Here is a 15461-nt window from a genome sequence, read left to right as displayed (position 1 = left end):
GTAATGACACAGACGTTTGTCACAAAGTGTGTGTGTGTGTGTGTGTGTGTGTGTGTGTGTGTGTGTGTGTGTGTGTGTATGTGTGTGTGTGTGTGCGCGCGTGCATGCGTGCGTTCATGTGTGTGTGTGTGAGGGGGTATGTCCTAAGGAGGTAGTGTGTGTGTGTGTGTGTGTGTGTGTGTGTGTGTGTGTGTGTTTGTGTGTGTGTGTGTGTGTGTGTGTGTGTGTGTGTGTGTGTGTGTGTGTGTGTGTGTGTGCGTTGTGTGCGGGCTGGGCGTGCGTGTGTGTGTGTGTGTGTGTGTGTGTGTGTGTTGGTAGGGTGATTTCCTCTAAAGGCTGATGAGGATAGATATTGTTGTTTCATTGCTAAAGCCACACTGTGTGGCTTGAATGTAACTCGTTTTCTGATTTGTGTCAGAACATCACCTGAATGTGACAAGGGACAATCATATTTTATTGCCGTTCTGACACGAGCAGAAAATTGAAATCCTCACAGCATACATTTGAATGGCCAGACAGAGGCGATTCTAGGGTCAGTGGGGCCCCAAGCAAAAATTAAAAGAAAGAAACACCTTATTAGCCGTTATTAATGAATCAGTTACAGACAAAACATTTACAAATGTTTGAAAATAAATCTTGTCGAGTCGCAAATCATTGGTCTGAACTGGCTTTCCGTTAAGACAGGCTGTAAAAAAAATTTGCTGTTACCAGAATGACCAAGTCGTAGTACATTACTAAAGGCTGTGTGTTATGTCATAGTAGAGTAGTAGTATGGAAATGAACCTTTAAATGACCAAGTCGTAGTGCATTACTAAAGGCCGTGTGTAATGTCATAGTAGAGTAGTACTATGGTAATGAACACGTTGACGCTGTCAGTGTGAAAGGCAGAGTAGAACACATCGGCCGAAACTAAGGAGAAAGACCACATTCGTCTCGCGTCCGTTCCGTTCGGCTTTGGTATGTTTGACGCCTTGCCCATGTCTTTGTTATGCAGACAGGACAGGTCAATGAAAGTGTAACCTTAATTCACACTTTTTTTCTTAGTCTACACAGTGTTAATGTCTGATATCTCTGTCAAACCACTACACAAAGGAAAGGGTCACACCAATTTTCAAGATCGACGACAATCATTTTAATGTTTGCTATAGTTGTCCTTGTTTATCTTTGTTTATTAGACACATTTTAACCGTCTAACATCAACTGTTAGGGTGAGTCCATGGAAAGTTTGACCGTCAGTCGCTTTTCGACTTTACACCTCTGCAGCGGAGTGTCAGACGCAAGCGTCTCACCATAGCAACCACAGCAACCACCAACGCTATAGCAACCAACACCATCGCGAACACAGCACTCAGCAGAGCCATCACCATGTCAACCGAGCGGTACGAGTACCATGGTAACCTGTAGGACTCTGTCCGCAAGTGGGCGGCCCCCTTGTGTCTCATGACGTGTTCGATCCAGAAGAGGGCGCTGTCCAGGGGCTTGGTGGGCTGGTCTCGATGTAGCCTGGATAGCCTCCTCATGTTGTCGCGGTAACGTGGCTTGTCCAGCACCTAGAGAGACATTTTTAGTTTTTCTTTACGAACTATATTACATTACCTTACACTTAGCAGACACTTTTATCCAAAGCGACAGTTATTTTTAGTACAGGGTTCCAGTCCCTGGAGCAGTGTGGGGTTAGGGTGCCTTGCTCAAGGGCACTTCAGCCATGGAATGAGAAAGTTGAATTTGAACCTGCAACCTTCTGATCTGAAAGCCCATCTCCTTAGCCACTAGGTCACGGCTGCCCAACTACTTCTACTAGGTATTCTTATTATTTGAATCAGGGGAAGTCCCCATATAGGGTAACATCAGTGTTGCCAGATTGGGCTGTTTCCCGCCCAATTGGGCTGCTTAGGATGGCCGCCCAATTTTTGCCCTAGAAATCGATAGAATTGGGTGGGATTATTGTGCTTCTAGGCGGGTTTTGAGCATTTTCTGGGCTGGAAATCATTAGCCTCACCTGGCAACCCTGGGTAACAGTCCTATGAGTAAGCTTTTCTGTAATAGATCAGGAGGAGCTAATTGTTTACAGATATTACGTTATTACTACACACACCAGGGCTTGACACTAACTTTTTTGCTTACCGGCCACTGTGGCTAGTGGCTGTCCCCAGTCACTAGCCATTTAGTCCTTATCCTAGCCAGAGTTGTGCTTTCAGTTTATTTTTCTTTACAATATCCTTGCATTTAAATTTCCAAATTAAAACAATGGATACATCTACTGTGATGTGTCACATCAAAGAATAAGAATACCTGCCAAAGTGGCTAGTGAGACCGATATTGTTACTAGCCACAGCCAAGTTTTACCAGCATTTGGCCGGTTGGCAGGTGCCAGTGTCAAGCCCTGATACACACCTCACGCAAAGCCTGCAGGAAGCTGCTGCTATCCACCAGGTATTACGTTATGTGTGGAATAGCGGCCGACGAGGTGTCCCGATATCAAGGGAAATAATGGACGAGGCGGAGCGTTCTAAACAGCCCGACGGCGCAGCCAAAGGGTTGTTCGCTTCGCCAAGTCCATTTTCCCTAGATATCGGGACACTTCGAAGGCCGCTATTCCGCTTATCACCCGGTTACCAGCATTTAAGTATTAATTTATTATATGTTGATCTAAGGCTTCGTGAGAAAGTAGATTCACCACTACGCTTGGTACGTTGCTATGGGCACCACTTCCTAATCTAGTGAGAGGCGCCTCTATCGGAGGCATGTTAGGACGCGCGCAGAATGTTGGGGTGACTTGACAACCAAATGCGATAGAATTGACGACTGGGTTTTTGACTTGACAACCAGATGCGATAGAATTAGTAACGGGGTCTTGACTAGACAACCAGATGCGATAGAACTAACAACGCTGTCTTGACTAGACAACCAGATGCGATAGAACTAGTAACGGCACTTCGCCAGAAAGTTAGAAAAGAAGCAACTTGGACGCCCGCACGCCCGCATGACATCATAGGTGTCCTGCTACTGGGGAATAAAGGACACCTGCTCAGCCAATCAGAAGACGTTCCGTCTGCTCACTGGGTGATATTACGATACACACCTCACGCAAAGCGTGGAGGAAGCTGCTGCTATCCACCAGGTTGATGGGCAGGATGATTCCCGCGCCGCGCTCCCGAATCCGCACCAGGTTATCGTACTGGTCGGAGTAGAGAGGGAGTCCTACCACCGGAACTCCATGGTAAATGGCCTCTTGGATCCCATTGGTCCCGCCGTGCGTCACGAAAAGCACGACCTTCGGGTGGCCCAGAAGGTCGTTCTGCGGCATCCAGTCGACCAGAAGGGTGTTGTTGCCTAGCGACGAGGGCGGCTGCTTGCGGCCCGCCGCGTGCTTCCACACGACCTTCTGCGGCAGCTGGGCGAAAGCGGCGGCGATGGCGTCCGTCATGTCCGCCGGGAGCTCTTTGACGAAGGTTCCGAGGGACATGACGATGACGCCGTGGTCCCCCGCGCTCTGGACGAAGCGCTGGAGGGCGGCGGGAAGGGGCGCGGCGGGCTGGCAGTGGAAGCCGCCCATGTAGACCACGTTCGGCATCGTCGGACGAGGAAACTCAAACACAAAGTCCACCCTCATCAGCCAGAGGTCAGCACCCTGTAGCAGCTCGTAGAAGTCAACCTACAGGTGGAGATACACAGCAAAAAAAAATACACATATATGATATGAGGCACAGAGATACACAAAGATAAAGGTACACAGATATGATACACAGAGCTGCACAGATATGAAGATACACAGATATGATAAACAGAGATGCACAGAGATGAAGAGGCACAGTAACAAAATGACTTACTTATTTGAAAAAGGGGTGCCAATATTTCAGAGTAAACTAATATAGTAAATGCAGATAATGCAGTATTGAAAACACCATGGAGAGCCAAATCACTCAAATGTCAATGTAACATTTTGCACATGGCCATTGTAATGTCAACTACACACGACAGGTCCAGTATTATTTGCTACTATTTACTATTTGCACAATATTGAGTAACACTGGCTAACACTGGGTACACTGACCAAAAAGTAAAATTAACACTACGCTTGAGGGGAGTTCATTTTATCTCGTAGCCCCTTAATGCACGCCGTACCTCCTGTGGCATGCTGTAATAGACATTGAAAGTTAACTACTATAGTACTACACTACTATGACAGTGCACGGGGCCTTTAGTAATACATTACGACTTGGTCATTGCCATGCTGGTAACAGGTAATTTATAATGCCGTGTCCTAAGGGGTTAAGATTTACGTATATTAACACTGGCATTTTTTACTTTGTAGACCTTGCCTTTGGATTGAGTCATATTAACACTAGTGTGTATACTGTAGAATATTTCAAAGTATATTAATATAGTATATGCAGATGAATGCAGTATTTACAACATTATGGAGAGCCAAATTACTCTAACACCTTTGGCTGAAGGTAGCGGTCGCTACTCTACTCTAGTATATTAATGTTACCCTGCCCAAAAGAGTAAAATTAACATTAATTCTGGAGATGCACAGGATCCAGGGTCCGGTTCCGGATCTGGCAGGATAATAGGGTTTTTCACAGGATCCGGAAGTATCTTATGCCGTGTATCCATTATCCGGCAGTTACCTAAAAATCAGGATCTGGGGCATCTCTACTTTTTACGTAGTCTAGGTTTTTCAGTCTTTCACAACCCCAATCACTGCATGGAGTGAAACCCCTTTGGAAGCGGCCAGTGCAGCCAGTGTGGCAGTAAGTCAATGAGTCTAAAAAATAGATTGAGCCGATGTAATAAAAAGGGCCCACGTGTGCGGGTAGGCTATGTGTTTCAACTCTTTCGTACGATCCGGTATCCGGTTCCGGATCCGGCAGGATCTTAAGCAGTGGGTCCGGTATCCGGCAGGATCCTAAAAATTAGGATCCGGTGCATCTCCAATTAATTCTGAGTGGGACAAATGATTTGACCTTTGGCTCTAGGTAGCGATCGCAGACGGCCTGGTACTGGGGCAACAGCCTGAGGCGGTGGTGAAGGTCGTTGAGCAGGTAGAAGAGCATGTTCTTGGTGCGCTCCGTGAAGGTCATGCGGTGGGAGAAGCCCATCCCCGTCATGGGCACGTAGGAGAGCGGCGAGGGAGCCATGGCCAGGTGGCCCTCACCACTCGTCACCCACCTGCACATTACAAAAGTAATAATTAATTACTGTAATGCACCACTCGTCACCCACCTCCAGTAGTGGGAGTATCGCATCACAAAAGTAATGATAATTAATTACTGTCATGTATTTTTGCTGTAACGCAGTAATGTAAGGCATTACAGGGCAAAATTCTGTAATATTTACCAAGTTACAATGCATTGTAAGTGACCTGGATTTTAATGGTGTTGACTGTGGTGTTCACTGCCTACAGTTATTTTGGCAAAAGTAACTGAAGTAATACAAAAGTAGAGTAATGCCTTACATTTAAATTTTAAATGTAGTCATAATGTAATGAATAAGGGATTATTTTGGAAATACAGTAACTAACATGTAATCAGTATTGTATTACAGTTTTTTAGCAACTTGCCCACCACTGCCCACCTCCAGTGTTGCCAGATTGGGCTGTTTCCCGCCCAATTGGGCTGCTTAGGATGGCCGTGTGCGGGAAAAAAATGCCATTGAGCAGAAAAACCCGCCCAATTTTTGCCATAGGAAATCAATAGAATTGGGCAGGATTTTTGTGCTTCTAGTCGGGTTTTGAGCATTTTTTGGGCTGGAAATCATCCGCCTCATCTGGCAACAGGGGCGGTTCCAGACATTTATTCTTGGGGTGGCAAAGGGGTGGCGAGGTGTATTTCAGGGGGGCATGCTCCTACACTAAGGCAAAATTATAAACGCTATATAATCGACACACACACTTACGTGATACAGTGAATCCCTTAAAGTGAAACCCTGCAACCTAAAGTTCTATGTCTGAAATGATGTCAAGCATTAAGGCTATTGGTCACAATCAGGACTCTTAATTGGGCTGGCAAATCATATTTCTGGGGGGTAAATGCCACCCCCTGCCACCCCTTAGAACCGCCTCATCTGGCAACCCTGCCCACCTCACGTTGTACACCAGCGGCAGACGAAGGTGTTGGGCCAGGATTATCCCGGTGCCGATGCAAGGGTCGGTCAAGATCAGATCGAACCGGCTGTCGTTTAGTCTCTTCACCAAGTCCTTGTCCTCGAACAGGTTGGTGGCCATTTCACAGGTGATCTGATGGGCCTTCTCCATGGCCCTGAAGACCTGTAAGCCGTCATGGGTAAGTGGTTAGGGTATCAGACTTGTTGCACAAAAGTTGCCGATTTGACTCCCAACCCGCCAGGCTGGTGGGGAAGTAAGTCAAGTCAAGTCAAGTCAATTGTCATTGACAGTTTGTTCCTAGAGTTCAGCCAGAAAGACTCCAGAGAGATGAAATAGTTTAAATGATTTAATGTTAACATTGTTGACATAGAATTGACAGAGGGTAGATAGTCTTTGGCGTAGGTCCAATCATCAGCCCGGGTCTTGCGCCAGCAGATCCCGGAGAGCCTGCTGTAGCCGTGCAGCAGGAACTGGATCTTTAACCCCCCGGACAGGAAGACTGGACCAACCTGGTGGTGGTGGGGATGGTGGAGGAGATTTTGAACCGGCCATACCTGAGCAAGCGAGAGGGGAGAGTTAGACACGTCACTATAAAGGAAATGGTGACCGCTGATTGGCTCTGCAAAATGCGCACGTGACTTTCGTCTTCCTGGCAGAACTACCGCAAGCTCTCATTTCAGCCAGAAAGACTCCAGAGAGATGAAATAGTTTAAATGATTTAATGTTAACATTGTTGACATAGAATTGACAGAGGGTAGATAGTCTTTGGCGTAGGTCCAATCATCAGCCCGGGTCTTGCGCCAGCAGATCCCGGAGAGCCTGCTGTAGCCGTGCAGCAGGAACTGGACCTTTAACCCCCAAAACTAAGAGGGCCAGATTTTAATCCTGTCGATAAAGATTAAAATCCTGAGAGAAGAACGCAACTTACCCCCAAAATCAGAGAACAATGAGAAGAGGAGACACGTGACCCACCGTAGGCGACGACTGGAACCCACCTAGAGCAGATAATGGGAAGGGAGAATAACTGAGATAGACATGACATTATGAAGGTATGCGGGAACAGCCACCCCTAGTGGCCACACTGTAGACATGTAATACACCAACACCACCACCAGTAGTTGTAGCAGACTGACAAAAGGTCATGCAGACACGCAGAAGGACCCTCACATGGAAAGCTGCACAGGAAAATGACGTTTTCAATTAGGCGAGCTGCATTATTTCTTTTCCCTATTGTCTTTGCCACGGCTAGGCAAGCAGCATTTCCCTTTCTTAGCCACGGCTAGGCGAGCAGTATTTACAGGGCTCTAATGTCACTTCATATAACCAGCCAAGGTGGCTAGTAAAAGATAATGTTGCTACCCGAATACATACTCACCAATAGGAAAAAGTGGCTTGAAGGTTTTCCTTTCAGATCAGCCAAACTGAACATTCACCGGCATTTGGCTGGTTGGCAGGTGTTAAGAGCCCTAGTTATTTCTACATAGGCTACTTTGCCACGACTAGGCAAGCTTCATTTTTATTAAATGTTCCTTTAATAGCCACGGCTAGGCGAGCGGCATATACAGTATGCTCTTGGAGCAGCAGAATGGTGCAGAAGCCCTCCCGGGGGCAACCAACAAGGCATGGACACCTTTATGGAGAGCAGTATGAGAGCGAGAGAAGGCCTGACAGACAAAAGGGCGACGGTGGTGCGACACATGTAGAAGGGTGTAAAGGGCGGGGAGTGATGGCCTAATTGCCTACTAGTAAAAGAACCAGCTCTGATATGTATGTGCAAGAGAGATGACCTTATTGAGCATTAGACAGGCCTGCCCAAACTTGAGCTTCCCAAGTGAACCGTAGGCTATGGTCCGTTATAAGCAATGCATGCGAGCCTGTGGGGGAGTCACGGAGCTGGCGCGCAAACACTTGTCTTTTGATGTCGTCCTTTACTTAGGCCTATATGCTGAGTTAAGATCAAGTGCGAAGTAAAAACAGAGTTTCCCACATGCAGTAGGCTACCAGTGCAAGGGTTAAGTGTTGAAAGAAATATTTCAGTTCAAATGCAAATCAGTCAACAAGAATTGAGCCCTCTACTTCCTAGCTCCTCTCCCAGCCGGTCTACCGGTGCAGCAATGCCAATGAAATAACCACGCTACACTGTGAGACTACAAGAGAACGCTGAGCTAAGAGCCTTTACAAAAATTACAATGCAAGGCATATAGCTGCTACACATGACGATGGGCAGGGATAACTGAGAAGTGTGGGATTGCGGGGAAAAGGACGCTCGCGAGAATGGACTTAGACGTACCCTATGAGGTGAATAGAGATGAGCGAAAACAAATTAGGTTAAACAGAGTCTCGGAGGTACACGTAAAGCCAGAACACAGCAAAACTTACACACAACTCACACAGACACACACCGCACTTTCTACCTGCACTAAACACACACACACACACGCGCACAGCTGCTGGTGTACTTGATAGACCTATTTTAATATTTATTTTTCTTCAAAATGCTACGATTAGTATGTCAGAACGCTATAAAGGACTTTTAGAAAAGCATGACAATACCTCCTCATAATGCATGTTCTCTACAAGTCTTTTGTTGTTCAGTCTTGCACTTTAAATGTCTGTATGAGCGCTGCCTATGTCCATACTGTCTTATGTCCATGTATGAGTACTGTCTATGTCTACACTGTCTATGTCCTTACCTAGATTAGACTAAGTCTGCATAGGAAAGCAAGAAACTTAATTTCAAATTCTTTGTATGACCAGTGCATGTAAAGAAATTGACAATAAAAAACCAACTTGAACGTCCTATTGAGAGGACATGTTGAAGTTGCCAGGCCGTCTAACTTGTAATGACTGAAGACGTGACAGAAGGAAGTGCATGCAGCATAGAATCTCTGGGTGTGCGCATGGCAATGGGACCCAACCTGTGAAGGAGCACGACCATCTGAGCTCCTGGAAACAGAAAAACAGAGTTTATGGTCAGCAGCGGAGTCGATGTTTGTTACTGCTAGGCAAGCATTTATCCTTTTCCTTTGCCACGGCTAGGCGAGCATTGTGGTCCACTGACAGGACTGGCATGCAGCATATAGGGCCGTGGGCCGTTTAAAGCTTAGTAGCCTACAAATTAACCCCCCCAAAAAACATCCCTGGTCCACTTTCAGCAATTTTAACTGATACAGGTGTGCTGCACTCTGAGCCACGACAAGCTATGTGCAATGTTTCCACGAGTCACAGACTCCCCATACGGTCTCCAGGTGGTGGCGTCGACCACTATGCGGCATGCGGCATCCACACATCAGTAGCAAATCTAGAAACATCCTGGGAGACAAAAGAACGAAATTGGCGAGAGATTAAGGCATTGTTAACCGTGCAGTCAGTCATTCTACATGATTGTAAAAGAGCGGAAGGCCTAGTTCAGGCTGACTGCTGTGCAGGTTACTGTTAAGGCAGTTTTATGATGCATCCCGAATCTCAACAGACATGCCACTCAGAGAAACACAAGTTCTTGCTTGGGAAATGATGGCGCATGGCTGCATCCCCGACTATGAACATTTTAAAACCATTATTTGGAATCCAGATTACCCGCATTCCTGGGACAACCTGGACAACAAGTGCGCCTGACCAAGGTACTAACGGAAATACCTAAATGGATGGATGAGGGAAGTGAAACAGACAATATTTAAAGACGGCAGTAAAACCTAGAGCACGAGCATTATGGACACACTGTGTAGCTACACTAATAAAGTAAAGAGAAGTCAACAGTAATAACTAGACGAAACCTGTTCCTAAACCATCCGTGATACACAATGGATAAAAGCATACTATAAAATAAGGCCAACTAGCATCATTAGTGTAGTAGGCCAGTGTTTCCTAACCAGGGTTACATATATCACTAGGGGTACGCGAGCACACTGCAGGGGTACTTGGAAAAATGTAATTTAACAAATGCATGGAGCATAGTCACGCTAGAATAGAAACTGTGATGTAAAATAAGAGTTAGGGGAACTCATGGCACAATGAAAATGCTTAGGAGGTGCATGACACGAAAGGGGTTGAGAAACACTGTAGTAGGCGAATGTCGCTGGAGAAAGCCCATCGCGAATAGAATAGAACAGGCGTGGTTTAAAAGCATCGCAAGGATGCGCTTTGTAATGGCTTGTAGGCTATCATCATGAACGCTACTCCACCAGCGCTAGTCCAAATGTCCCGCCGTACCGACAGCGAAACCGAAACAATGAATTGTATGGGCGACATGGTTCTAGGTAAAACGCACGACTAGACAGGATAAAAGGGCTTCCAAACCTCTTGTGATAAAGCGCATGACTGAGGGCGGGAGCAGACACTTTCAATCAACAATCACCGTGCGAAGCACATCAGTCAATCAACAATCACAACATAAACCACTAACTTAAGACATTAGGTCAAGAAAGAAAACATGACTACTGACTCCGATAGGCTATTACAGGGAGCACTCCACGAGTTAAGCAGCCAGTGAGAAATAGGCAATAACAGTGGCAGCGAGACTAGGCATGAAAGTAAAATGCATGACGATAACTGAGAATGTATTGCAAGTAGGCATAAAGCAGTCGATACTTTAAGGGATTTCCCTGAGGACGTGAGAGGCAAACCTCACGGACTCGCGGCACTTACGCAACCAAAGAGCAAGGGCGATTCCCGGGAAGGGAGTGTCGATTGTCGGCGGCTGCAGGTGCCACATCAGGTGAGCCTCCTTACACTGTTCTCACCTCCGATGTCTCCGCGGGATTCCAGTAGTCGAAAAACTATGAAACTAAAACTAACGCGCATGAAAGACAGGGGCAGAGGAGAACGCAGCAAGATTCCAGAAAAGTAATACAATGTAACCAAGACGCATCCGAAGTCAGTTTCCCGGACGCAGCGGCGATATCCCTAAACGGTTTTACAATCAAAATAGCCTCAGGGACTGGTGAAATGGCACGGGACCTTCGGTTGCAAAGTGTGTATTGCTAAGCATGAGTGGCAGGAGAGGCGACAGCGAAATAATATTCCTGAAAACATCAATAGAGGCGATATAGGCTGCAATTGTACCCATAAAGTTTTTGGCGCGCACAGATTTTGAACCGGCCATACCTGAGCAAGCGAGAGGGGAGAGTTAGACACGTCACTATAAAGGAAATGGTGAACGCTGATTGGCTCTGCAAAATGCGCACGTGACTTTCGTCTTCCTGGCAGAACTACCGCAAGCTCTCATTTACAAGGAATTTGAAATTACGAACAATAAACCAGTGCTAACGTGATTAACCAATGCTCCATGACTGAGACACCCTGAGCATGGTATCGTCTCGGCACTCTGTTCCCTTGGGGGGCTGTATCAGACTGTCCCCTTGCACGGGTGAGGTAGTTTTGGGTAGGGTGCGCACATCCAGAAACACATTCTGCAGGTGCCAGACACAGTTGAAGGAGCTAGGTCTGCACATTGCCAATAAGCTCCGAAAAAATAAGCGTTATTATTTAAAAAGCAACGTTTCGCTCACCCTTGATCTTCAGGCATCTGATAGTGAGAGACCTGCTTTGGGTTTAATGTATGTAAGCGGAGCTATATATGGTTTATCTACGTGTAAGGATGGGGGTAATGTCTTCTGTATTTACGTATGTATGTATGCTACTTGACAACTTAATTTCCCCCTGGGATCAATACATGATGCTCTATTCTACTCTACTACTCTACAACGACGATGGGAATGTGTGATGTGGTCTTTCACCTCAGCATGGAGCCCCATGAAGTTGAGTAGGGAGCTGTTGGTGCGCTGGGCCTGGATGAGGCGTTGGATGATGGGGTGAGCAAAGTCCTCGTCCAGGCCCTCGCTCACGGCCACCGTGACAGAGCTGTAGTGTGGGGACGCCTCCTTCACGTACCAACTCCTGCTGGAGCGAAGCACCGTCACCGAGTGACCTCTCTGCATGAATCATGGTCATAAGAAAGTATAACAGTATGGAGAAAAGAGTCCCCAAAATAAGCTAAATATAAGTTCATAGACTGTGGATGGGGCCGGGGCTAATCGTCCGTGGCGGGCCATGGTGTAACAACAATGGAGATACACAGAGGTGTTAGTGTTAGTATTCCAGAGTTAAATTATATAACCCCAGATAAAGTAGTTTATATATAACACTGTGGAGAGTTGAATTAATGCAAATACATAACATATGGACAGGCACAGTCAGAGATAGAGAAAGCTTAAAGGTGCACTGTGTAATATTTTTAGTTGTTTGTTTTCAGAATGCATTCGGTCCATTGACACGTTACCTTTATCCTGAAAACTGACCACAACCATCACATTCATTATGACTGGGCAAATAGCATGAAAAGGGAGTTGCTTGGGTTAGGCTTAGAAAAAAGACTTAGGGTGCATTGAAACTGTGCTGTCCAATGTGTCCAAATGTGGTCTTTTCATCAGTATTTACAGAATGATGAACTAATATTTACTAGTATGCCCAAAGTAAAGTTTATTGCAAATAAAAATGTCTGGATATTCAAAATGGCGGACACAGAGAAGATCCACCTTTTTATGCATGAAAAATGCAATTTAAGTAACTTTGTCATTAGTCAATTTTCAGTCATAATGAATACTTGGAATTTGATGATGGTGGTAAGTATTCGTGCACAAGGTAACATTTGTGAATGGGCAGCATGAATTCTGGAAATAAAAGATATTAGACAGTGCACCTTTAAATTGTGACTGAGATATTTAAGGCAACTGGTGTTTTTACTGAGTGCAGTGCCCGGATGAGCAGGTTCATGTTGACCCAGTGGCTTCCTTCCATGGGCACCACCAGCACTCTGCCTCCCTCACACGGCCGACACAAAATGGCCGCCCACAGCAGAAGGAAGAAGAAGAGGGCCGGGGAGAGAAGACGCTGACAGGTGGAATGGCTCATGGTCGATCTGAAGACGAAAGATAAGGAAGGTTTACTAACGTTATACCAGAGAGAGTAGAGAGAGAGAGGTTCCATTGGCACATTGTTTCCGGGATCTATTATTGGAAGGGGGAGGGGAGGGAAATCCCCCTTTAGGCTGACCTAGGCAGACCTAAGGACTGTTCTATTCCATGCTAGGAGCATTATGACACGCCCCTTTAGGCAGACTGGAACCTGGTCACATTTAGTGCCCATAGCAACCTATTACATTGGTATATCTCTATATACTTATCTATAGAATCTCTGGTTCTACTGTCGAACTCTGCTGGTTGGCATCCATCACAATAGCTTACCTCTCTAAAAAGTCCTCAGCAGTGGGTAGCACATTAGCCTATCTCTCTAAACATCTTTATTGTGTTGTTGCAGTAACCACATAGCATATCTCTCTTAACCATTTTACTCTCACACAAAGCCTACCTCTCTTTAACCTTTTCAGCAGTGGGTAGCTCATAGCCAACTGTACCCAGTGGGTAGCACATAGCCAACTGTACCCAGTGAGTAGCATATAGCCTACTGTACCCAGTGGGTAGCATATAGCCAACTGTACCCAGTGAGTAGCATATAGCCAACTGTACCCAGTGAGTAGCACATAGCCAACTGTACCCAGTGAGTAGCACATAGCCAACTGTACCCAGTGAGTAGCATATAGCGTACTAGTCGTAGCATATAGCGTACTGTACCCAGTGAGTAGCACATAGCCTACTGTACCTCATAACCTCTGCAATGGGTAGCCCAAACTTAACTATGAAAAGGCCGACCATATACTGGTATTTTCAGGCCAAGGCCCCCTTGACACAGGCCATACCAAACTATTATTTTATGCTCCCGCTTTCACAACTAAATAGGGTTGGTGCATTACTAAACACATTCAAGTACTACAGAAGGCAGGATACAAATAAACATTGTTAATGTAGCCCCTTAATGCGCGCCATACCTCCTGTGGCACGCTGTAATAGACATTGAAAGTTAACTTCTACAGTACTATGGCAGTGCACAGGGCCTTTATTAATACGTTGCGAAGTGGTCATTGCTATTCGGGTAACAGCTAATTTATAATGTCGTGTCTTAAGTGGATATACAGTATAAGAAGAAAATGATAACACAGCCACAGTACTCAATCAGTCTACCCTTTTCATATCATGCCCAAACAGCAGCAATGCATTGATATAGCCTTGAATAATTCTTCAATAGTCGTTTAGGTGGGTGAGGCAGTGCCCCACTGCAATATTTTCTGTCTATTTTGGTTCACTTCAGTGCTGTTTCCCGCCCAATTGGGCTGCTTAGGATGGTCGTGTGCGGGTAAAAATGGCATTTAGCAGAAAAACCCGCCCAATTTTAGCCATAGAAATCAATAGAATTGGGCGGGATTTTGAGCTTCTACGCTGGTTTTTGAGCATTTTTTGGGCTGGAAATCATCAGCCTCATCTGGCAACCCTGCCCTCTGCAGCAGTGAGTGTGGGTAGCACACCTCTCTATAACCTCTCCCCTGTGTCTCAGTAACCACAGTCAGCCCCAACTCACACAATGCTCAGCCAGTGTTGCCAGATGTGTCTGACCAAATCCCGCCCAAAAGGTTCTCAAAAAACGCCAAAATGCGCTAAATTCCGCCCAAATTCAACAAATTACATTGACTTCTATGGGCCCAAAACGGCTTAAAAAAACGCCAAATGGCCAATTTTTCCCGTTTTTGCCCGCCGACGCTCATCCCAAGTAGCCCAATTGGGCGGGCACCCTCCCAATCTGGCAACACTGTGCTCGACAGTCTTAGTTACACGAGCACATACGTACGTGATGCACATACAGTACAGTAGGCCTACGTGATGTTTACAAATTAGTTCTTTTGCTGCTTCAGCTGCTGCTGAACCCTCCATGACCCGTACACAGTAAATTCTGCAGTGCTCATTTAACACTTAGAGAGTTGATTTGACATAATTTGGACTTAAATGAACTCTTGAAGTGTTGAATTAACACCACAACATTTACTGTGTACAGAGAAGAGAACAAAGTAGAGGAAAAAGGATACTGTACTCACGTCTACTGCCTGTAGCCCACGCTCACCTGTACCGCACACTTGCACTTTGAAGCAGCAAAGCATGAACAGTCAAACACATTTGCACGCACACACACGCACACACACGCACGCACGCACACACACACACACACACACACACACACACACACACACACACACACACACACACACACACACACACACACACACACACACACACACACACACACACACACACGCACCCACACTGAAAAATACACCCACTCTGCACACAAAGCTTGAAAGGTTTTTTTTTTTCCAGTTCGCTTCTCTTGCTCTCCTGTCTTGTTTGCCTTGAAGTTCAAAGTGCTCCAGTATCATGGAGCAATAAAACAACAACGAAATCGGTATCAG

At 46.0% G+C, this 15461-nt stretch overlaps 1 protein-coding gene across 2 annotated transcripts; it reads right to left on the bottom strand.

The window, feature by feature from the left end:
- Positions 1 to 697: 697 nt before the first annotated feature.
- On the bottom strand, positions 698 to 15178 carry LOC134454724 (UDP-glucuronosyltransferase 2C1-like). 2 transcript variants are annotated; one of them, XM_063205880.1, is made up of 7 exons: positions 15090 to 15178; positions 12851 to 13025; positions 11845 to 12039; positions 6087 to 6271; positions 4971 to 5175; positions 3083 to 3655; positions 698 to 1550 (listed from the first exon to the last, which is right to left on the bottom strand). In XM_063205880.1, the coding sequence occupies exons 2-7, from the start codon at positions 13016 to 13018 to the stop codon at positions 1233 to 1235; spliced, it is 1644 nt and encodes a 547-aa protein (XP_063061950.1). In that variant the 5' UTR covers positions 13019 to 13025; positions 15090 to 15178; the 3' UTR covers positions 698 to 1232. The 2 variants fall into 2 exon arrangements, with proteins under 2 accessions (XP_063061950.1, XP_063061951.1); XM_063205881.1 differs by having other exon boundaries at positions 15081 to 15144.
- Positions 15179 to 15461: the final 283 nt, after the last annotated feature.

The sequence above is a fragment of the Engraulis encrasicolus genome, chromosome 8 (genome assembly GCF_034702125.1).
Source record: "Engraulis encrasicolus isolate BLACKSEA-1 chromosome 8, IST_EnEncr_1.0, whole genome shotgun sequence".
NCBI lineage: Eukaryota > Metazoa > Chordata > Actinopteri > Clupeiformes > Engraulidae > Engraulis > Engraulis encrasicolus.
This window is presented reverse-complemented; position numbering and strand designations above follow the sequence as displayed.

What these genes read in the sequence shown, in the direction of transcription:
- LOC134454724 (XM_063205880.1), bottom strand. Translation starts at nt 13,018, where the DNA reads ATGAGCCATTCCACCTGTCAGCGTCTTCTCTCCCCGGCCCTCTTCTTC. An exon ending in CCGCTGGTGTACAACGTGAG is followed by an intron (nt 5,176 to 6,086) that starts GTGGGCAGGGTT and finishes TGTAATGTGCAG; the next exon opens with GTGGGTGACGAGTGGTGAGG. An exon ending in ATCGCTACCTAGAGCCAAAG is followed by an intron (nt 3,656 to 4,970) that starts GTCAAATCATTT and finishes CTCCACCTGTAG; the next exon opens with GTTGACTTCTACGAGCTGCT.